At 43.7% G+C, this 24335-nt stretch overlaps 1 protein-coding gene across 1 annotated transcript in view; it reads right to left on the reverse strand.

Moving 5' to 3' along the window:
* The window catches only part of efna2a (ephrin-A2a), a 72999-nt gene extending 48691 nt beyond the window's left edge, over positions 1–24308 (reverse strand). Inside the window, exon 1 of the mRNA XM_076108048.1 lies at positions 19312–24308. Coding sequence (XP_075964163.1) covers positions 19312–19454 — 143 coding nt within the window. The 5' untranslated portion in view covers positions 19455–24308. The remainder of the gene's footprint in view (positions 1–19311) is intronic.
* Positions 24309–24335: the final 27 nt, after the last annotated feature.

Here is a 24335-nt window from a genome sequence, read left to right on the forward strand (position 1 = left end):
CGGCAAAAGGAAAACAGACGTCAAATGTTTTGCCCAAGCTCGCTTCCTTCTACCCTGAGCAACGTAATGAAATGTGTAGAAAAGTCAGCAAGCGGAGCGTTCCCACGCCTATACATCATTTACAGCAATGTAAAGACCCGCAGAGGTAAACACACATGTACACACGAGCATTCACACACACACACACAAACTCAGATGACCTGTTCTTTCCGCTTTGCTTCCTTGGGTGAGGTCTGTCTCTTCGGCCTGACAAGTAATGGTGGCAGCATACACACACACACACACACACACACACACACACACACACACACACACACACACACACACACACACACACACACACACACACACACACACACACACACACACACACACACACACACACACACACACACACACACACACACAGCAAGAGGAGCACGGCTGGCAGAGGGGGTATGAATTATACATCCACCCTGTCTTTATGCATTAGATAGGAAAAAGGAGAGATGGAGGGAGAGAGAAGAAAAAAAGAAATGTAAGTCGATAACGTGTTCCAGATACATAACATGTTCTCCTGTGGTGATGAAGAGGAGAGAAGAGGACGTGGAGGAGAAGATGGTTACATCCGCAAACTGTCACCTTGACAGTATGGCCTTAAGTCAGTCACGTTTTGTTTTGGGTGTGTACTAAACGTGTGTTTTATGCACGCGTGTTATGCACTGGTCCACAGCTGGATGTAGGAATTGCTCCTAGCAACATCTTTCTGCTGCTGTGATGCTCATTGGTTCACAGTTCAAAGAGTTCTTCCCTCTGCAGATGGGGGATGCAGCAGGGAGGGAAATGCACACATGCATGCATGCACGCACACACGCACCCTCACACACAGTCAACTGATTTGGGAGGATTTTCTTCTTTTTTTTTTTTTTTTTTTTTACTTCCCGAAAGCACCAACCTTGGTTCAGATTTGTCCGTTTGGTGGAAAGAAAACGGCAACAGTTCGAAGCTAAAGTGCTTCGGGGATGTGAGAGAGAAACCTGTATTTTTTCCGACGGCGATGCCAACCCAATCGACCACGGTGAAAACGCAGGGAAAGACTTCCTGCCTGTCGCTGCGTCTCTGAAGAGTCAGCTTCTTAGGGATAAAAATACATTTTCATATTTTCAGATTGAGAGCTGTCCAGTTTTCGCTTGCAGTGACTGTGATGCTGGCTGGTTCGCTACAGTTTTAGAATCTTGTTTGTCTTTTGATTTTATTTTGTGTTTTGTTCATGTTTGCCTCATTAGTTCTCTTTTGGAGAGGGCCTTTAATCAGCTTGTTGTTCCTTTGTTTTTATCTCAGCCGACCAATTTGGTAATTTTTTTTTTGTCACATCTGTTTTAATCAGGGCCTTAAAATTCACTCCCTGCATAAAGTATAATATGGACGACAGACAAAAGCATCATGCATTTTAAAATAGGTTTTACTAAATACAACAAACATCCCATTAACGCTTTCTATTTCTGGGGTTACTTGCTTTGTGTTACTCTGATGTTTTTTACTCTATGTGGTCTTTTGTTTAGTTTCAGCTTCTGATATCTGATTCAGTCATGTCTTTGCTTGTTTTGGGATTCTGCTTTGAGGTGAAATAGGTTTTTTAATCTTTAAACTACATTTTTGTCTTGTTTGTTTTTATTATATTTTTTGGCGGGTTTAAAAGGAATTCAGTGAGAAAGATGAATAAATCAGTGAAACAGCAGTGAGGAAGACCAAAACAGAAGAATCTCACAATGTAGCTTTTGTCGTTTCGTCTTATTTTGAAGACCTTTGTAAATCTTCACGCTTGGACATCATCGCTGCTGCTGTAAAACAATCCTTACACTCAGAATACCACATTTCTTCATGATGCTGATGCAGCTGCAGCCTGCACTGCATCTACACGGTGAAGAGAGGAGAGTTTTGGCTTCTGCAGGAAATTTAGATTGATTTGTAAATCGGCAACTATAATGGAATCGTCATGGGTTTATCGAGTGCTCGCCGCAGTTTGCACACACACACACACACTTAAACACACACACACTTATTTGTCCATGTCCACAGGCAACTGCACAACCACAACCACAGCCAATTCATTCACACACATTTACATTAGAATAATTTCTTTATTTCCACATTTTCACAGAGAAGTGGAAGCGCTATTATTGAGGATGTTTTGAAAGACTGTCGTCCTCACATGATGGAGGTGAAGAGGAAATCACAGAAAACCTCAGAACCATGGCGGAGGTAAAGATGTCATCATTATAAGAGAAGAAAAATTGGAAGTTTTGGGATAAAAAAACAAGGTTAACTGAACAAAAGACCACATCACTGAAACAGACAAGCATACAGCACAATGGAGCCGATTTATACTTAACGCTACAGAAACTAAGCCTCATCCACACCTGGCTTTTGTCAATAAAAAGTAAAGACAAACCGTAACTTTACATCTTCTTCCCTCTCATCACATCAGTCTTCAGAAGGCAACTTCAAATTCACCCATAAGCATGGCCTAAGGGTGGGCGCCCAGCAAGCAAGCCCTACCCGGGAAGGATTTGATCTGCACTGGTTGCCCAGGGCTATTTGAAATGGATTATCCCAGAACTTTTCCTGGTAGGCACACTAGTTCATATTCTTCTCAGAATGTGAGATTTCCGATTACTCCGTTGGCATATAATTTGGATGCAGACGGTGGCATTCGGTGGCACCGAGAGACTCGGCAATACACAACAAAGGCCATCAACAAACAGGAGGCTGGGACTGAGGAGAGGGAGACGCTCTGCCGAGAGTGAAACCGCCTTCCTCATTACTGACTCAGAGTTGTTTGCTAAGTAGCTCCCCAGATGCTTTAGTGAGAGTGTGTTTAGGGCCAAGCGGCAAAGGGGGCTTCTAAATAAAAGACCAGTAACTGACACTCATGGCCTATTTGTTTCCTTTTCACAGGGATGAGGTGAACAGCGGAGTCCTAGGATTCATTATCCGGTCACCACTTGCACTTACCAACCGTTTTCTTGTTTACTGAAACTGACCAAGCGTTTGCCGCCAAAATAAAACTCTTTATTCTTTCATTTACGTGGTAAACCTAAGAATTTAATGTGGATGAAGAACAACACCAAAGCATCCCAAAAGGCGTAATCTTGGATTAATTTACACATAAATTAAGGAACATGAGTGCAATCACCCAAGGAGCATTAAACTGCTCGGTGTAAAATGGTCATATATGTGAGTGACCTATCAAGCAATTATCATGCAGTGAGCACGCAGAGCAAAACAAAATGGAGAAAAAATGTCTGCTCCAATCATGAGCATTGAAGTGGAATAATTGGCATAATTATTATAAGAGAAACAGTCGCGAAGAATAATGTTCCTATATGGAGAAAAAAAAATCAATATGTCCAACCAAAACGAGCTGTGTGCTAAAACCACTGGTTCAGTCAAACTCAGAGACAATCACTTGAAATGACTCTTGTCACAAACAAGCTGTAGGAAGCTTGTGCAGCTTGCCTCAATATGCTGTTATGCACAAATTCTGAGCCACAATAGCCACATTTATGGGAAATACACCAAAAAAAACTGAATTCTCCTTTAATAGAACGGTGATGTAATCATAGTGTGTCTTTATATGGGATCTGTGATGTGTTGGTATAGCTGAGTTGGAAATGCATTGTTTGCGTTAAAATTACTCACAACCAATGCATAAAAGGCTCACCAAGGCTCCACCCGTGCTCTGCCTGGTTTTTCTGTTTCCCGGCTACCTGATGAGATGGTGCTGATGGGCACCTGTGAGCCCCTGGCTTCAGAATGTCCTATATATGTGACATCACAGGTACTACTCCAATGTCTTTCCACCGTCTGACTCTGCCAAGACAGATACTCTTATATCACCGTCTCTTTCTGGCTCTTCAACTGCACACCATTTTATTTTCACATCATCTAACACCTATAGGAAACATTATTCACACCTCCAACCACAGCTGACTAAACTGTGAGTTTTGATAGCAGTTTTTTTTATTTTTATTATTAATCTGTTAGATTGATTTTCTTGTAACAAATCTGAGGTTTGTCCAGGATTTGAACCCAGCAAACTCTCACATCTAAGACCCCAGGAAGAGTGACGGGCTTTAAAGCAACATTTACAAAGAAGCCAAAGGGTGGCATTACAATTTCCGGGTTGGTCACGTGATGCCATGAGGCCCAAAAGGACTTACGTTGGGAAATAGATGTCTGTAACGCAACAGAGTCCGGAGTTATTTTCCTATACCTTCGTTCATGTGAATGAGAAAGAGAACTAGGCCGGACCAAGGCGGGGTTACAGAAAACGCTAGTGCGCATGTTCTATGGGCCCCTTAATGCGGAACTGAGCAACTTTCATAGCAAAGAACGGTGCGCCGCCTCCGACGCTGTATCCAGTTCTCTTCATACATCCATGCTCACACACATGCTCACACACATGCTCACACACATGCTGTTGTTTTCAGGAGATGGAAAAAAAAAAATGGGTCTGCAGTTTGAATTTGCCTACGCGGAGCAGTTGACGTCAGGTTAAAGTGTCTACTGTAACATCAGAGCGCATTCCAAATTATCTTCAAAAACAGAATAATTACTGAGTTACCACCAGCTCCGGGCGGAGTTATCACTTCATGTCATGCTCATGAGCGCGCTCTCACACACACACACACACACACACACACAGTACACTCTCGATAAAACACACGAAAACACACACTCGCATGCCCTTGATCACACCTCAAAAGCACATCACTTGATCTCTCACACACACACTTGATCCTTCATAAGCATACTCAACTACACACATGCTCAACTGCACACGTGCAGATACAGTCCCATGCATGCATTATAACCACACACTCACACAGAGACACTTCCTGGCCCGTGTCTAATCTACTCCCCACAGACTTCCCACCTTGCCGATCAATAATTCATCAATCTGATCTTCAATAATGTTCGCAATCAAACTTTCATGTGTCGGGTGTTTGAGAGTGATTTTAATAGAGGAAAATTAAAGAAGTCGTAGCGAGACGCAGTATGCGCCTAATGCAACATGCATGAGGAGGCGAAGGTGAAGGGAAAGCAGATTTTACTGGATGACTTAAAAGGTTGTTGTTTTTTCCCTGCATGGAGCTGTTTAAGCGATGGGAGAGCAGACAAGAGAGAGAGAGAGAGAGAGAGAGAGAGAGAGAGCGCGCGCTATTCTGTGACTCCTCTCCTCTGCTAATGGCTTTAATGAGCTCTCTGGAGTCGTGGCTCTTTAAGACGCAGAAATGCAGCGGAGATCCACAACGGAGGCAAACGGAGAGAATGAAGATATGAAGTGAAGACGATGTAGAGAGCGATTAATGGCGAATAACTTAATAAAGGTGGGGGGGGGGGGGGGGGGATAATAGAGAAAGTAAAGTAGTGCATAAGCTCACACAGGCCCAATCTCCCTCTCTCTCTCTCACACACACACGCGCGCAATAGTCATTCATCAGCATTATTCACCCATTTGGGCGCCGCGAGGAAGCTCCAGTTTAGAGCAGTGAACATCGCAGCTACTGTAGATATTGTGCTTGTTCTGTTTAGGGTTGACCCATTTTAGATAAACAAAAACATCAACAACGCTTTCCTCAGCAAACACCAAGGCGTGTAACGCACGGACACAAACGCGCGGGCGAAAAACGCAGCCGCCCGTTTCCCGACTTCTCTGCGAGAGGAAGTCAGCGAGGGTGTTTGAAGTGCGTTTGATCAAACAGAGAGTATGCAGCACCAATAGCGGATGCCACAGCCTATACTCCTCACTGCACCCACAGACAGCAATGCCCGCCTCCTGTCAATTTCCCCTCTTTCTCTCCATCTCTCACGCTCCACTCCTCATCGCAATCTTTTATCCTCCCCCGTTTTCCTCCATCTCTTCCTGCTCGTCTGTGTCCATCCCATCCCTCGTTTCCCCTGTTTTAAATTTTGGCTTGGTTAAAACACTTTTTGTGCTCATTGCCTTAACACATCACATAGTAATTGCTTCAGACACTAATCTCATTAAAATACAACTTCTTTTTTAACTTTATTTAATTTGGGCCCTTTCTTTTCTCCTATTTCATAACACACCCTTATCACAAAAAAAACCTCCAAAAAACGAGGAAGCTCCTCACAGCCATGTCTCTTGTTAGACAAATATAATTCACCACTGTGTATAAACTACAAATATATCCGTTACTATCGCTCCCTTCCTTTCCTCTCGTCTCTGGCTTCACCTCAGGCTTTGGGTGATTGGTGCCACAGCAAGCTTCGTGTCTCCCGCTTGTGTCCACGCTTCCACGGAGGGAAATAAAAAATGCAGACAGTCGCAGCCTCTGCAGAAACCCTGCTTGTTCAGAGGCTGATACCACCTATAAAGAAGCATGTTTTTTCCCCACTGTGCAACAGATGAGGGACGTCAACACAAAGCCCGGTGGAGAACAGAGCCCTCCTGCAGCCCCTTCAGTAATCAGGGACGAGAGGAGGGAGGAAAAAGGGGGACGCCGAGAGAAGGAGCCCAGCAGTTGCTTCAGAACTACACAAGAGGCGAGGAATATTTGCCAGCCTTTGATTAAGCTCTTCAAACCGGTGTAAGGATCTTTTTTTCTTTCTTTTTTCTGAAGCAAACACACTTTACACACTTCTGAGGCACACCTAAACACCCACATAAAAAGGGCAAAGGAATACACGTGTATACACACACAGTTTGGCAGGTAGGTTCCCACACACACACACACACCAAACAAAACAAAAAAAGAGTGGACCGCAAAAGGAAGGAATGAACAATATTCCCCTCATTTGTGACATAACACCTCTCTGCAGCTGTGTGAGAGAGTTAGAGGTGACGCCTCAGAGAATGGAGCAATCTCATCAGCGGAGAATCTCCTCATTTTCTATTTCCATTCAAAGAAAAGACAGAACTGCCAAAAAAAATACAACTAATAACGTCTCATCCCAACTCTCATCTGCTTCATTTTCCATAGAGGCAACAGACGGGCGAGAAGGAGAATCTTAATGGCGAGCTCACAAACCTCCTCAAGAGACAGAGAGAGAGAGAGAGAGAGAGAGAGAGAGAGAGAGAGAGAGAGAGAGAGAGAGAGAGAGAGAGAGAGAGAGAGAGTGTTATGGAGGAGTTTGGGGGGTTCTTAGAATTGAGAGAACAGCACAGAGTAGGTGACTCATCATGGTCCTTTCTTCACTGTGAATATCTTCCATTACTATTCACACTCTTTGACATCATCATAATAATCATCATCATCATATTCATCACCAATACAATCACTGTTATCAACAATATCATCGCTATTAGCATCAGTGTCATTGTGCTCACTGTTAACAAGCATCAATATCGTCTCTTGACGGTCCCTTTCAGGATTTGATGTCCTTTTCTCCTTCTCATCATCAACATCATCACAGTTGTCATTCACACTATCATCGTCTACATCCTCCTTCTCATCCTCATCTTATGCACATTGTCTTCATCACATCAGTCTTATCATTAGGGTTATACTATCAACAACATAGCCGCCATCATGATCAACATCTTCAACGTTAAACCTCCTCATCATAATGCCATGATAATCACTTTCACTTATTCTAACAAATGTTTCTCATTTTCATCTTTTCTCTTACTCATCATCTACACCTTCAATCCCCGTCCTCCTCCTCATACAACTGTTTTGTATGTGGTGAAAACCACAGGATCGTCATCCTTTTTAATCCTCCTCCTCATCATCATCATAGCAGAATAATCACTCACGCAGTCAAATCATATCCACACAGTTTAACACAGTTGATCATTTGAATGAGAACATACCTGTTTGGTAATCCTCTCAGGACCCAGGTACCATCCCCTCCAAATGAGGTTAACACACACCATCATCATCATATATCATGAGGTCAATATCAACATTTTAATCTTTCCCTCTCTATCCTCGTCATTGCCATCACCACCACCATCATCTTCAGTATCTTTATCATACCAGTGCAATAATTTCATCCCTATCATCACGCGGCATGATAACCCCTATAACCACATATAGTGTCTAGATGACATGATAATGTGTGCAATTATTATGCAAACAAACAGCACTAAGCACCCAGTTGTATCCACTTTTGCAAATATATTACTGTATTTCTGATTTAAAATGTTTGAATATAAAATAAAATATAAATTTAGAAATATTTCTTAAGTAACATACATACATGTGACTTTATTTATGGTCTTTGTTGGTGAGACAAACACATTTCCTGCCCTAGTTGGACAATACGCATCTATTCGAATCCTCCTCCTGATCACCACCATCATCATTACATCATCATCGTCATTAATACAATCAACATCCAATGAAGACATTAACCATGGCCGCCATAATTCCCATCACCATTACTGTCACCAGCCTCATTTTCCTCATCAAAAATGCAATTACTATAGTTATGTTCCCCGCTGTTTTCATAATACTTATCATCATCATCATCTTAGTATTCATTAGCAACATGATCAACACTGATTATATATGAGCAAATAAATGCCAAATGCATATTTCGAACTACGCCACCATGTTCAAGAGAGAGAGAACACTAGCTGGTTTGGAAGCTTCAATTCTTAAGGCAGAATTAAATCAAAAAGCATCGTCAATAAATCCGCAGAGGAGAATAAACATGGAGCTAAAATAACAATCCAGGTGTAGAAAAGCTCTGAAAATAGTTACCCCAACATGAGTTAGAGATCCTGCTTTAAAATGCAGATGGCTAAGAAACAACCTTTTTGTCCCCGAGGCTGTCAGCATCCACGACAACACCAGATGAACTATTACAACTGCATTGTATTGAATCTCTACCTGTCCTGAATCTGAAATGTAGAAGGTGTCGAGTTTTAATTTACGGGTCTGAGCTGAGATTGAAGACAAAACAAGCCTGGATCAGACCTTAAGGACGACAGATTCCATCATCTTCGCCGTCATTAACACCTCTGCCGTCATCCTCATCCACATGTTCATCACCACAAGTGCCATCGGCTTCATCCTATCAGAGTGATCGATATCACTACCACCGTCATCATCGCTTCCTCTCAATCTCTCCCATCAGATTAGAGGCTAACATCAAGGCCTCAGAGTCTTGTTTAGAATTAGCCCTGGGTTAGGCCTGAGGTGAGGATTATTCTGCAGGTCAGAGGGAATATTGCTGTAGAGAAGACACAACACACACACACACACACACTGAACCAGAAGGTGGCATACACACGGAAACCTCGGGGAGTCTTACAGGAATCAGGAGGGCTGAGTCAGTCAGCAGCTTCAGGACCAAGCAGAATTAAGTGGCGACAAAATTGTGAGAGTGCTGCAACATCTGTTGGTTCTGCCTTATTATGTCCCATTAGCATAGTTTAAAATGAGAGGTTTGTTGACGGTGGCCCCCATTCTGGATGAAACCATGGCAGCGAGGCGTCCGTAGCTGGCTGGGAATTAGTCAATTTCTCTCTGCCTTGTCTGATGGATTACAATGCAGATGATTCACTCGCTCCTTCTTTTGTTTGACTTTCCACTCCTACTGTTTGAAAATCTACTGGGGATTTTTTTTTATTTTGGACGAAGATGAAAAACTGGTTTTCATTATTGCTCCAACACATGCATTGTAGTATGTGCACACAAACACACACACACACACACTCAAACCCAAGCCAAGATTCTCTTGATGCTGTTGTGTAGTCTGACAAGGAGAAAATAACCGCGTTGTTCGTAAAATACACGGTCCAAATATATTTAGGGCGAACTCCAAAATCGCTTTGTAACAAACAACAACATCCCGGCGATTGTCAGCGTGAAAGTTACCCGGGTCAGCTCTTCATGGAGTTTAGTCTCACCTGCAATGATGCCAAGTGGAAAACAGGGAGGGGAAAGCATGCTTCACCTCACCCCTCCATCTTCTCTGCCTCTATTTTAAATGCCAACTTTCTCATTCTAAAAGCTGCGTGCGCCAGAGGGCATATTTAACATTGGGCGAGGCTCCATGCTAAAGGCCAGTGTTTCTCCTGTAATACCAGCCCCTCGACATCCACCTGCTGGGACCATCCAACCATGCGCTTGAAGTTGCTTCCTCTCCAACCACGCTGCTGTAAGTCTGCCTTCATGCTTCCAGAAGTAATCTTCCTCTGCCTCCGTCTTCCTCACCACTTCCTCACCCTCTCTTTTCCCACCTAATTTCTCTTCCCTCTGCATCTCCGCTCCTTTGCTTTGGTTCTCTTTCCTCCAACGCAAACTCTCCTCTTTCTTCGTCCTTGTAAAAAAAACGATATCAAGTGGCCTTGTCTCTCTTATACACTCTACTTTTTGTCCTTCATATTCATGGTAATTCATGCTGTCCCTAATCTTTCAAATAGATCTCTCTATTTCTCACTTTTTTTTTGTCTCTCAGGGCCGGTCCAAGGCGTAGCCCGACAGTGGTGTCTGTGCTATTATCAGTCTCCAGCTGGTCTATATGAGGACTGAGCGGCCGGCGGTCCCATCTGAGCATCAGGCAGACAGAACTGAAAGAGACCTATTCTTTCGCTCGGCTAACACAATCAGCACGACCAGCCGGGACCTGAGAAAAAGTATTAGAGGGGAGCAGAAACAAGGATGGAGCAGGAATGACAATGCCCATTGTTCGCTGTGTATGGAGCGCAGTCTGGCACCTTTCATATTCTGGGCTAGTATCTCCCCATTTTGTCCTCTGTTATTCATCCCTTCATTCTTTCATCCATGTCTGTTGGCCTCTCTTCTTAAAACCCCCGGTTCACTGACTGTCTCGAACAGCCTCTCTCTCTCTCTCTCTCTCTCTCTCTCTCTCTCTCTCTCTCTCTCTCTCTCTCTCTCTCTCTCTCTCTCTCTCTCTCTCTCTCTCTCTCTCTCTCTCTCTCTCTCTCTCTCTCTCTCTCTCTCTCTCTCTCTCTCTCTCTCTCTCTCTCTCTATTAAAACAACAACTCCTGGGATCTCCCCAGGTTGTTTCGGAGCGCTTACATCATCATCGCCACCACAGCCATAGTCATTACCATCAACAAACCTCATTAGTGGAAGGTAGCAACAGAAGCAGCATCTTCCTTGGTTCTTCAAACCTGCTCCCATGCAGGAACAACCAAACGTTGGGGGATGTTAAGTACACTCATTGCATATTGCATTACAGATTCAGTGCCACGCTGCCGACGTACCGAACACAGAATTTCACTCCTATGGGCAGATCAAATGATGATGATGTTTTTTGCAGCGTGCACAGACACTCGGGGCAGGATTGAAATCTGAAAAAGGCCACCTTTCTGTGAGGAAATGCATGGCAGAGGGCTGCTTTCAATCGCTCTGGGGGGGGGGGGGGGGGGGGAGAGACAATTTTTTGCTTTGACAAATAAATCATTTCTAAGACAAGGATTATGATTCTAAGCCACTACCTTAATAAGAGAAAGAATAAAATCCTTAATCCTGACGGGAAGGGAAGATATCGCTGCCACTGAGAAATAGAATCGCAGGACTGGAGATATTTCTCATATCTGACGTTGACTTTCACTGCTAATTGTTACATTCACTGACAGACTGCATGACACATGATTGGCAGTGCAAATTAGCACAGGGGCACGGGTTGCCGTCGGCTTGTCACGAAGGGGTGAAGATCAAGTGTCATACATGGCAGAAATAGAAGAAAACAAGGCGTTGTCACCAAAAAGTTACAGAATATAAAATCAGTTGACAAGCCAAAGTTTTCTTCAATCATTTTGCAATACGATGTATTTTTAATCTATGTGCATTTCATCGCACTTTGTTAGTACCCGGCTCATTAGGAATACAACATTTAAGCCATGAAACACGGTATCTTATATCTGTTCATTTTAGTGCTGACAGTGTGCAGGAATCCAACATTCAAATGTGCACGATTTAACCTCCCCAAGTACGTGTTTACTGTGTGTGAATTAGACAAGAGTTAGTTGGAATTGATGTACTTAAAGAAATATATATAAATTTCATTTTTAAAATAGAATGACAAAGACCCTTAACAGGAAACATGGATGAGATTGTTTATGACATTTCCTTGTAGAGGCTTCCTACCTTCCCGAGGGCATCAGCTGACTGACAGTAGAACAACTAATGCAGCAGTGATGAGAAAATGTCAACTCCTTGACAACGGAAAAAGAGATAAAAGTGAAACTCACGGAGACTTGTTTACTTTGATTTCATTAGCAAACTACCATTTGGTTTATTTTAGGGGGGTTGACAGTAAAAGGCAAGATTTCATTCTCAGTCAGTTTGTCGAGGTTAACACAACGTCGTCTACAACTGCAACTAAGGAATACAACTAATCAAAATAACCTGTTAATTAGATTCTTCTTAATCATTAGGTCTGTAAAAGGAAAATATGGCATAAAATATAGTACGAAATCACTCTGACGTAGAACTCAAGTTGACATCTTCAAACAGGTATTTTTTCACAGCAGATTTGTCATAGCAGGTGTAATTAATCACATTAACGATGCTGTGCCGGTGGAGCCGGCATGCACAGTGAACCTGGAACACCTGCGTGGAAACGCTGCACATCATTGATGTAATCAGCTGCACCTGACAGTTTGAAAAGCCCATAATGTTTGCTGTGAAAATCACTTGCTTTGTTTAAGTCCAAACATCAAGACATTCATTTTATAACGATGTATAAAACAGTGAAAAGCAGCAAATTCTCACATTTGAGAACCCAGAACCATTGTTTTAAATGTTTGCTTATTGACTAAGTAATCTTTACAACTTAGACTTATTTCCATTGTAGCTTTTAATACTATAAACACAGCACCCTATAATGTGAAAATGTGGTGGAAATTAGCTTTGACCTGTTCTCATTGTCCAGCGTTCCCCAGCTCAAAACCGCCTTAATGCGACACATTAAGGACAGTTTTCTCGACTTTAGACATTAATATCTCCACAAGGGCTCAATGGATTTTTACCATTAAAACTGCACTTGAAAAATCCATCTCCCTTCATTATTTTGCAATTAGCCCTTACTAATGTCTTACAATGAGGACCCTGAGGACATCGGACCTTGGGAACAAATGGACGACCCTGTCTTGAGAAAAGCTTGCTCTCATGTGGTGGGACTCTGATAAATCTGTTCTGCAACATGACAAATATGTTTTTGTCAAAATTGTTGGATTTGCAGACTTGACAGAATGTGCGACTATCAAAAAATATTTGATATTTTGTTCCATTCTGTCATGTTTATATCACTTCTTTAATCCTACATTATACTAATAAATGTGCGTCTTCTTCAGAAGATCCATGTGTTTCCTCTCTCTTGATTTAAATACAGAATTCAGAGTTGTCTTTATTCAACAGAAACAAAATAACACCTCTGTGGTCAAGAATCACAGAGGCATTTTGTCAAACAACCTATTTTTCTTTTTGTTACTTTCATGCCTTTACTGAAGGAATCGGCAGTGCATTTAACATCAGCAGGTTAACTGTTCCACTCTGATGCCCCTGCATATCTAGATGACCTCCGCCTGTCAATCATTGCATTGAATCTGCTGATGACTAAGATCAGCAACACTAGATCCCGTTATGTAACGGCCTCTCCTGCTGAGCTGGGAGAAATCACTTGCCCCGACTTTAATTACTCAAAGTATCATTTTTAGCTCGACGTGAGTCACTCTGGACCACACGGACGACTCTCGGGACTGGCTTCTCTCAACATGAACCATAGCAGTGCTGACATTTTGAACAAACACACACACACACTGTCCAATCATGTAGGTCACAGCGAGAACATGTGACCTGCTGTACAGCAGCTTTAAGTGTGGAGGTATAGAAAGAGGTTGCCTGAGGCAGTGTGTACAGTTCGGGGTCCTGCAGGAGAAAAACATGCTAACCCCATCCCGACGGGGCGAGGGAGGGAGGAAGTGAGGGAGGGAGAGAAGCCGCGATACAAGAGAAAGGAGATAAGAGAGAGTGGAAGATGAGAGCTTGATAGGGAGACACAAAGACAGAGAGGAAGAAAGGATGGAGTGAAAAAGAGGAGGTGGTGGTGATGGTGGTGCTGGCGGCAGCAGTGGAAGATGGATTCAACCCAGGGGCAGGTTTGAGTCTGACAAACTGTCAGTAACTGAGTGGGGGTGACTACAAGTCCCCATGTAAATTGGATGCAAATCTGTGCGTGTCTGTATGTGTGTGGTAGGGCTGAGGAAGTGCTAGTGACGACTCGTATCGCTGGGCGCCGCGGGGGACGCGACAGAAAGACAGCGTGTGTGTGGGGGTTTATGTGCAAGGACGTGTGCAGCGCCGACTGTGTGTGTGTATGCATGGACGGCGTGTACGTGTCCGGGCATATGAAACTTTCTGTGTGACAGTATATGAGTTTGAGTGTGTGGGTGATCCGTGCATAAGACTTCCTTAAAAGGATGTGTGTGTGTGCGTATGTGTGTGTGTGTGCGTGTGTGTCTCCAAGGAGATAGATTCTGTCCCATAGAATGAAAGTGTCGTCAACCATCAGCGCTTCTCCCTGACACGGAGTTCCTCAAAGACGCAGAGATGAAGAGAGAGGAGGAACAAAGGAGAAAAGGAAAAGAAAGTCTTTTGAAGGATAAACCATGGGATTAGATAAGGTGCTCCTTCTGGACTATTGAGCCAGTATATGTGTGTGTGAGTGTGTGTGGAGGAGGAGAGCCCATTGCTCTGAGCACATTAGCTGCTCGGGGTGAACAAAGCCCCTCACCTGCGAGCTTTATAATACGGGGGGGCTCAGTGTGTGTACGCTTGTGTGCCCGCCAACAAGAGGAAAAAGGATGGGCTTTTACTCAATAGAGAGCCAGTCTGGGTGGATGTGCATTTGTCCCATATCTAGCTTCCCTTGTGTGTGTGTGTGTGTGTGTGTGTGTGTGTGTGTGTGTGTGTGTGTGTGTGTACATGACAGTAAATAGAAAAATTGAAGCCTGGACAGCCATTCCGGTTGTGTGACTGTGAGTTTGTGACCTACATCGAGAGCCGCCACTCGTGTTTGTATGTGTGTTTGTGCACACACACGTGTGTGTAACTACTGTACTCAATTCCTGCGTGTGACTTAGATCCCTGTATTTGGGTCTGGGAGATTTCCAGATGCCGTTCCAGTGTTGCACTATTGTTGTGATGATGTGCGTTGTGGTACTTTGTTACTGTGCGGCACCACGTATCTCATCACAACGCGGGGACGGACAACACTCTGAGAAATGATGAATGAGAAAACGGCTTGAGTGTGTTAGTGTGTGTGTGTGTGTGTGTGTGTGTGTGTGTGTGTGTGTGTGTGCTCCTCCCCGCCGTGACCAAAAGTGGCCGGAGCTGTTTGAATTGGATTATCTCATACATTTTCTATTATCCAGCAAGACCTTGAAAGAGATAGGCCTGCTGAGAGCCAGAGCCCTTGATATAAAGGTATGTAGTATGCCTCCTCTCTCAAGAAGGAACATATGTTTCACTCATTTTATTTATCTGGACTTATCCAGGTTAGTCTCGTGGAGATCAAGGTACTCAGACAGACCTGGCAGCACAGTTAATTGGCAAGTCAAAAAACAATTAAAACACGTCATGGTGGATGGTGAGTAGTGTCAGAAAAGCACGCGAGAGAAAAGTAGAGCAAGGAAGACCGAGGTTGTCAGAGAGGAAGTAGACAAATATTAATGGAAGTAACTGTAAAATATTAGCAACATTGGTGAAATATGTAGCACCAGTGTCTGCTGTGGTCACTGGGAAGTGTCAGTCCTTGATGGGTCAGTTCACTCAAACGACATTTTCCCGTTTTTCTTACGCTGAGATTTTAAGATATCCGTTCCTGAAATTTCTCATGTCATTCCCAAACGATCGGGATGATTATAATTTAATTTGTTGCTGATGAAAATGTCTAAATGTCATTTTCTTCAATGCTCTGAGCACCACAGACAAAATTAAATTCACCGAGAGAAAGACAAATACAAGACCGCATCTTGCTTTTTATAATACAACAAAAAGCAACAAAAAATTGAAAAATTGAAACACAAGAGTAAACCTCTCTATTTTTAATGAACTAACCAATAAAACTTTCTTCTGTACTTTATTATAGATAATGTTTTTGCATATTTACTAGAAATTTCTGCGTGGTTTTGCGGTTCAGGACTGGTGTTTTTAGGAGAATATTAACTGTGCATTAAAATAACAATTAAATAAAACGTTAGCGCTCGGTTCCAGTCGTGTCTCTGGCCACCTGGCCAATCTAAATGCAATATTCACACTCCTGTGTTTTGGTCTTCACCACTCATATCTGGCTCTTTAGCTGCTTAAAGACTGAGCTGAAAGATGCTAAGCACTCTGTGAAGCTGAGAGGACCTGCAGAGTCAGATTACAATTCTCTGTGTGTTCATCACTACAAGAGACCCCTTTCACATCACATGCAGTGATATGATGTATTGTAAATACTAAAATATTGATTATGGCTGCTTATAGAGTTGGATTAAGAGAATGACTGCAGTAAATCTGACGTCGCCAGCCTTATTTCTGGAACTATCTCTGGAAAGTTGCATATCCCTCCACTGTGTTGTGACTTGTCACTTCAAACAGCTTTCCTCTCTACCTTCCTCAAAAGAAAACACAGAAAGTTTTTTGCCGGGAGTACAAAACAGCCAGCGCTTATCAATTCTACAAATCAAGTCGGTACTTGTGTGACCTTGCAGCGAACGTCCTTTCTCAAGCTGTTTTTTGGTGGGAGCAAAACTTTTGATGAACACAAGAAGAGACGACACATCCTGATAGCTCAATACAAGCTGCGTGCTTGATGTTCTGTGATCAATTAAGACACACAGCTGTTCATTTCCCCAGATGTTTGTGCCATTTCACCGCCTCAGACAATGGCTGCAGTCTGGATGCGATTCATTATTCTTGCATAGTCTCTGAGCTTCTCACCAGTCCCCGGTGCCTAAATCGCCATCCAGTGTATTAATAGGTTGACAAGTAAGAGCTTTTAGAAATATTTGCACTTCATCTGTAATATATATTCGTTAACATCAAATGTGCCATGGAAGGATGCACGCACGAAAGTGCACTGAGTTTAATATTTTTGTATGAACTTTCTACTCCCAGAATACTAGACGTCTGGCACCTCAGCGTTAGTGTGATGAGTGGTGTTAGTCCTACCTTGAAGAACAGATGGAGACACACATCTTTCCAGCAGCATTTACTGATCCTCCACACTTCCATCACAACACTAGAGTTTCTTTCGGACGTGTGATTAGTCAGATTAGTTTTGTGACTATTCGGACCTCTAGTTTGGGAGCCAATGAACTACAGTATACATATATATACATACATATAAGTAGTTAAAACTAGCTCCACCTCGACCAGCTACAACAGTAAAACATTGATGCATCAGTATTTACAATCTAACAACGTAATAATAATATATCAGTCACAGAGGACATGTTTCTGCAGCTCCAGTACTTTTACTTTTGAAACTTTTAAGTACTTCTGTGCTTTTACTTTGGTAATATTTTGAATACAGACATTTTATGTTCTGTATTTGAAGCCTACTGGATGTTACTTCCTCCACTGATGCAATTTGGGGAATAACTTACTCATTTTTTATTGCTTGTATCGTCTGGTGGTATATCTGGCTCTATTTCTTTCTTTCTTTTTTGCAATTTTGCAGTATTCCCAGATCACAGCAAGAAGCTTGGGTGAATGAAATCATATATTATGTTCAAAACCTTTTAAATAAAACTCAGGTTTTAATAAACCAGACTTGTCCTCTACATTTAACATGAACTGGGATGATGTGTCTGTCTTATCATCTGTTTTTGCCAGTGGGCTAGTTTAAAAAAAAGAAGAAAAAAAAAGAAAGAAAGAGAAAACTTGCAGTAATCCTCAAAGTTTGTAGAGAGAATTATCTTTAGATTAAAGTTGAGGAATGAATGTTGTCATTGGAAGGTCCTCACAAGTGCAGCGGGACGGAGTTGTGTGTGTGTGTGTGTGTGCAGAAAAAGGCGCAGCATGAGCAATGACAGTGCCAGGGTCTAACAGCGAGAACCAACCTCGCCAGGGCTCCAGAGCCTAGATTCATTGCTTTAGTAGCAATGCATTTTTGATGTGCCCCCTTTCTGCTTCAGCTTCTCCGTACGACCCTGACGGAATAACAGCGCCCCCAGCAAGCATCCATATAGCTTTAATTTACCCTGTGACGTTTGCAACGTGTAGGTGTTTGTGTGTGGTGTGAAAGAAGGATCACATAGAGACGAAAAGAAAGAGAGAAAGGGAAAAAGAGAGAGAGAGAGAGAAAGAGAGACAGCGAGAAAGGGAGAAAATGTTTCCCCTTGCCTGTTAAATATTTGAGAAGCCTTCTGTGGAAGTGATGCAGTCAGAGGCAGGCCTGTTAGCTCAGTGTGTGTGTGTGTGTGTGTGTGTTTGGTTGATGCAGAGAGAGAGACAGGGCCGTTAGCTTTGACTAATTCAGCTGTGAGCGAGCGAGAGGGAGCACTTTCACTGTTTATTTATCTACCTGGGAGGGAGAGGGAGGGTAAAAAAAAAAAAAGAAGGGAGAGAGAGCAGAAGAGAAGAAGAATAAGGGGAGAGAGAGAGAGGGATTGGCCAGGTTGTCACAAACTATTAGCCAGACGGACCCAGTGTGCTTTGCCCCATGTCAATGAGAGAGTCCCAGCTAAAGACAACCATGTGTGTGTGTTAATGCATGTGCATGTGCAGCCTCGTGCACGTGTGCGAATGTGTGTGTTTACATCTTGCTTTGTGTTTATTTCTGTTTGGATGTGGTTTTTGCACATGCAAGTGCTTGCAATTAATGTGCACTCATGTTTACTGGCACAAGTGGCTGAAATTGAAAGGAAAAGAAAGGTAAAGGCCGTGTGCATGTGTTTGTGTGCATGTGTTTGGGCGAGAGAGAGACAGAGAAGAGAGCAAGAGAGAGAGGAAAATCTCTAGACATGATGAGAAGAGGAGGCAGGCTGCCCTCATTGTCTAAGACAAAAGGAGCTCCATGTGCCACAGAACAAAATATCTACTTGCACACACACACACTTCCACTTGCGCCTGTGTGTTGGTGTGTGTGTGACTTGTTTGCTCATTTGCAAACGACATCAATATTGCAAAAGTCAGCCAAAACACTGCTGAAACTGGAAGAAAGAATAAAATGGAGGGAAAACGAGTGATGTGTTCAGACAGTCAAAAAAAGAGAAAAGGCTCAGCCTGCATGCTGGATATGTTTATCATTATTTGAGAGAGGGAGATATATATACACATATACACACACACACACACACACACACGCTTAGGTGCACTAAAACTCACTTGGGGTTGGAGCTGTTCCAGTAGACAGCGTGTCTGTCAAATATGATCTTCTCCTCCGCCCACACGGACACCCAGGACAGGATGGTCAGCAGCACCACCTCCATCACACACCTCTGCCCGAGCTGGCACAACATCATAGACATCCAGGGGGGATCTCTCTCTCTCTCTCTCTCTCTCACTGGGATCGGGCTTTCACTGCGCCGCTGCTGCAGAAATCCTTCTTTAGATCATTAATGTCCGTCTCCGCGTTTTTCGGACAAATCGGTTCGGCGGCTCATGGGTCGTTAATTGGCTTGGTGCGAGATCCGGTAACCCCAAGGCTGTTTCAAGTCATACTGAATGGATGGAATTCACTTTCAAACTTGGTCTGCCGCGGAAGGAAGAGCGGGATTCACATGTTATTTACAAGCGCGTCGTTCGGCGGGATGCTGCGAGTGCGTCTCTCCTCTGCAAGGTCCGAAACTTTTCTCCCATTACGCGCAGCCGGAGAGATAGATGCACCACCTGGATTAGACCCCTCTCTTTCTCCAAAAAAATTAAAATAAAATAAACATCTGTTATAATTACACTCCAGAATTCACCAGAGGTTTGTAATTATGTCAGCGAAATCGGTGCTCACCAGCAGACACGAGACAACGTCAAAATCGTCCGTCATATTTGTTTACCCAGATTTGTGTTGGGGATCCAGCCTTGCGCACGCTTTGTTCCGCTCCTCTCACACCGCAAATCTCTCCGCCGCCTCAAACTGCGTCCGCTTGACCTTTTTCCCCTCTTATTGCAGTTCAAACAAATACATCCACGATGCTCATTTCCGTTGTTTTCAGTCCATCAGTCCAAAGTTATCACACAAGAACAACGAAACGGGAGCATCCTCCCCGCGCACACCGCGAGCTCTTACAGCATCTCAACTTGGTGATCCCTCCGCTGTCACTGGCTCTAATCCAATGCGACTCCAGTCTGCGGTGCGCCTCGGCTCTCTGTGCGTCACGCTGACCGGCGCAGCCAGGGAGACCGTTAATGATTGCAGCTTCAATCCGTATACGCGCTCCCACGCAACCTCCACCTATGGCGGCAACAACACTCACCGGCACCCTGATTCGGTGTGAGTAACCTCCACCCCTCCTCTCTCCATCTCGCGCTCGCTTTTTTTTTTTTTTCCTCTCTCTCCGCGCGGGCGGGGTCTGTAGCCGTGCCGCGCACCCTCTGTTGTGGCAAAATGACGAGAAGAGACGCCGAATTGAAGTCGCAACCAGCGGAGAGTCTTTTAATGCAAACGAGCCAACATATTACAAGTTCAACAAATCCTAATACAATTCCAATAAAATCCCCCGTATTACATTTCACAGATTACTTTTATAGTCAAACTTTACCCCCCTTGCATCACTTCCCACCAATCAAACAAGTGGGTTGAACCACAAACAGAGCACATCTGATTTCTTCACTAGGTCATGCTCTCCTGACTTCGTTTGAGTCAGGATAACCTTTTGGCAGAACACACGATCCGTTTACGGGAAATGTTTGGATACAAATAGGGGTGATCGATTACAATTTGTCTGGTGCTTTAATCTCTTCCTACGAATGTTCTTATGAAACCCAGTGTGTTCAACATAATAAGTTATATAAGCTGTTTACTTGCGAATCCAAATGTGTTCAGTTCAATCCTAAGTTATATGATGGTTTTCTTCAACACCTCCGGGGACTCAGGGTTGGCTGACTCACTGCGTCCCAGTGATAGCGTACACAACCGGGGATGTTTGAAATCCTCAACTCAACGAAACGTATTGTTTGAGGAAAACTGACCCTTTTAGTTTGCTTTGACATGAATTATAAATTACGGTGCGAAAACATACATTAGGATGAAATATTACAGTTTACCGGAGAACAACTGAAAATCATAGTTTTGTTTGTGGTCGTTTACTTGTTAAGCTTATTAATCACCCTCACAGCCATCTGTGTTGACTGAAGGCGGTATATTTACATCGCAGCTGGACACGTAAAGCGCCCATAAAGTTCACTGTGGTGTTTGAAAGCCGCGGCCTGATGGATGGGCTCAGGGAGAGGGAGGAAGAGGGAGGAAGAGGGCGTCTGATGGATCGCTGGAACAGTGGAGTCATTTTCCATCAGTGTCCATTAGGCACAAAGGGCAAGCGACGGCAGCGCCGAGTCTAAAACCTGTGAGCCATAAACCTCCAGATAGCCCATGTCTGACGGAGCGCCGCCACCCCTGCTGCCTCTGTCCTGCGCGCGCGCGCGCGTACGTGCAGACTCCTAAAACATATCCATCTTAGGCATTTGGTCTCAGCACCGATGGAGGGAGATGCAGTAACTATGTTGTTTCCACAAAGCGCTCCATCATTCTTTTTTTCCTAGCGTGTCGATAACTCTGTCAGAATGAGCTCCAGTGAGGATCAATCCACTCTCAGCAAGATGGGAATTGATTCGCAGCAAGTTCATCTGCATTCTTTAAAAAGAAAAAGCATCACCACGTTAGCAGAATGAACTGAGAGAAGAGAGTGTTCTGCAGTGTACAAACTCTCTCCACCGCCTTGTCTCACCCTTCAAAAATCCGAACAGGCCCGTGTAATGATTTGAAACTGAACCTTTTCTGCAGCTCCAGCCTTCACATCTTCTTGTGCCTCTCGGTTGGATCCTTTATGCAAAGTGTTCTACTTTTGCCTTTTTCTTCCTGCCTGCAAAGTAATGCCTATAATTTGGGCGGCGTGAATTCAGGCAGGGAGAGAGAACCCCTGCACCCCCATAACCCAAATACAGCTGCGTGTTGTCCGCCTCTGTGGATGAATAATTCAACATCTGTCTGAGGCGTGCATATATAAACAGGTGGATCGTCTCCTCGTGGCTTTTTTTTGTTTTTCAAGCAGAGCCACTATAGACCAAAAGACATCCTCCACCTAGGCTTCAGGCCTTCTCCCTCCCCTGCTGTGTCACCCTGAAAGCGAGTATAAATCTCACGTATAACCGTGCGGCTACATTGGGTGTATCGAGATATGAAGGCCTCTAGATATGAAGTGATCCTAAATCTGAAAGGAATGTGGGTCACAGAGCCAGTGTACGGAGACATGACTCCTTAAAAGGGTGTTAAATCCTTGAATTTATAGCCGGTTAAGTCTGTGATTGCTCTGCAGTTTAACTCAAGAGAGACACATGAATTATCACCCAGCTCCAGATCTTAAAACATAAAAACAGATGAATATATATTTTCAAGATGTTCACTAACATAGCAGCCATTCACATTCAGCCGACTTTCAAGTCTCACACATCCACATTTCTCCCCTCCCTCCCCTCGGTGACTAACTGGCTTTTGTGGGGATTGAACGCGTCACAAATGATATACAGGACGGTCTCTTGAACCACTTAGGCCCCCATTCAGTCCCCACTGGCCTCGCATTTGTGTGTGGCCTTGGCGTTTGCCAGTATTTGCTTGATTAGAGGTCGCGGTACTAATGTAAATAAATGTTGCCAGATGTGGAAGGATCCCTTGCCCCACATGGTTTCGTTTAGTCCCTTGCACACAGCGCTGGATGAAGCCGGGATCGTCCCGAGGGTCTGGATCCGGCAAAACAACTGGAGAGGTGGTGGGGTACGGTAACACGGACACGCTGGACTAGTTAAACGTGCAAATGTTGCAACAGAGCTCATACAGTACGGCCTCTTTCTTTGGAAAATAAACGTGTGCCCTTGCTGTACATACAGTGCCTGCCCAGTTTCAGCTTCTAAAATGTGTCTCAACAGATAAGAAATGTATTAAGTATACCATATTTTGTGTGCCAGTGACTTCTGGTATTTGATAATCCCCCAAAACATCACAAATCCATGTTTGGATCATCCTACTTTTGAGTTACCCTTCCACCCAATTATGCAATCTCTTTGCATTTCAGTATATTCCAAAGAGGATTCTGTGCACACTGCTCTAAATTACTCTTGGTGCAGAGTGAAATACTAAGATGCTGCAAGTAAGCAAGGGTCTGAGGCATCAAAGCAGCATCAAAGAGTAAAGTTGCTGCCACAGAGTTCCCTGACTAGTCGGGATACACTGAAGATTTAAAAAAACAAAAAGTACCTGAACATGTCTTACCAGAAGTGACTGTTCCAATGCCTCAACAGGCAACATTCAAATACATGATCTGCTCAAGAAGCTTCTTGAGCAGCTTTCTGTCATGCTGGTAACACTCAGCAAGTATGAGACTGTATTATATTACCACCTTCAAGCATGTTTTCTGATGCGACGCAATGAGAGAAGAGAAACAAGTGCCTTCACACCAAGTTGGACACTATATTTAAAGACCAGTCTGCACAAACCGCTGGGATTACAGCTCCTCTCAGCCACAGATACAGACACCAGTGGACTCAATTCTCCTCTCATTTGTCGTCCTCTCACAAGGCAAGAAGATCTGAGGTTAATCCTCTCTTCCACTCTGTAGGGAAGTCGATGGAGGAAAAAAAATAAATACTGTATAATGCCAGAAAGCTCAGGCAGGCACTTGAGATTAAGCCACTAACAGTTGACATTGTGTGAGTGGCAGGTAAAGTCACCTCTGCTCAAGGGCCTCGGATTACCAGCAGAGAGCAAGACCTCCCCCTAGTGGCTCAGAGGGTGAACAACTAGTTTGTCATTGAGGGTTTTCCACTCGCATCCCCGAGGAACTTGGTGCTAAAGGATGTCAAATATGCCCGATAGCTTATGTTTGTGTTTATAATCTTAATTATTCATTTTAGGAGACACAGCGACTTAGTTTCCACAGCAACCTGGCTCATCTCCTCCGAGTCAGACGGACCGGCTCAACTGTAAAGGTCACAGCGGAGCGTAGGATGATGGCGGATTATTAGGAATAAATCGAGAATAGCAAGTATCCAGCGTTTCACACCAAATTAACCCTCTTACCCGGTCAGCATCATAATAGTGTCTGCGAGGGATTGAGCTGAACCCAGATTAGCAGTCAAGTCAAGATGGGATGAGTACAAAGTTGGAAGTATAGTAAAAGGATTAAAAACAACCCACCAGTAGT

This window comes from Anarhichas minor, unplaced genomic scaffold, assembly GCF_050575085.1.
Source record: "Anarhichas minor isolate MPS153535 unplaced genomic scaffold, ASM5057508v1 ptg000040l, whole genome shotgun sequence".
Lineage (NCBI taxonomy): Eukaryota > Metazoa > Chordata > Actinopteri > Perciformes > Anarhichadidae > Anarhichas > Anarhichas minor.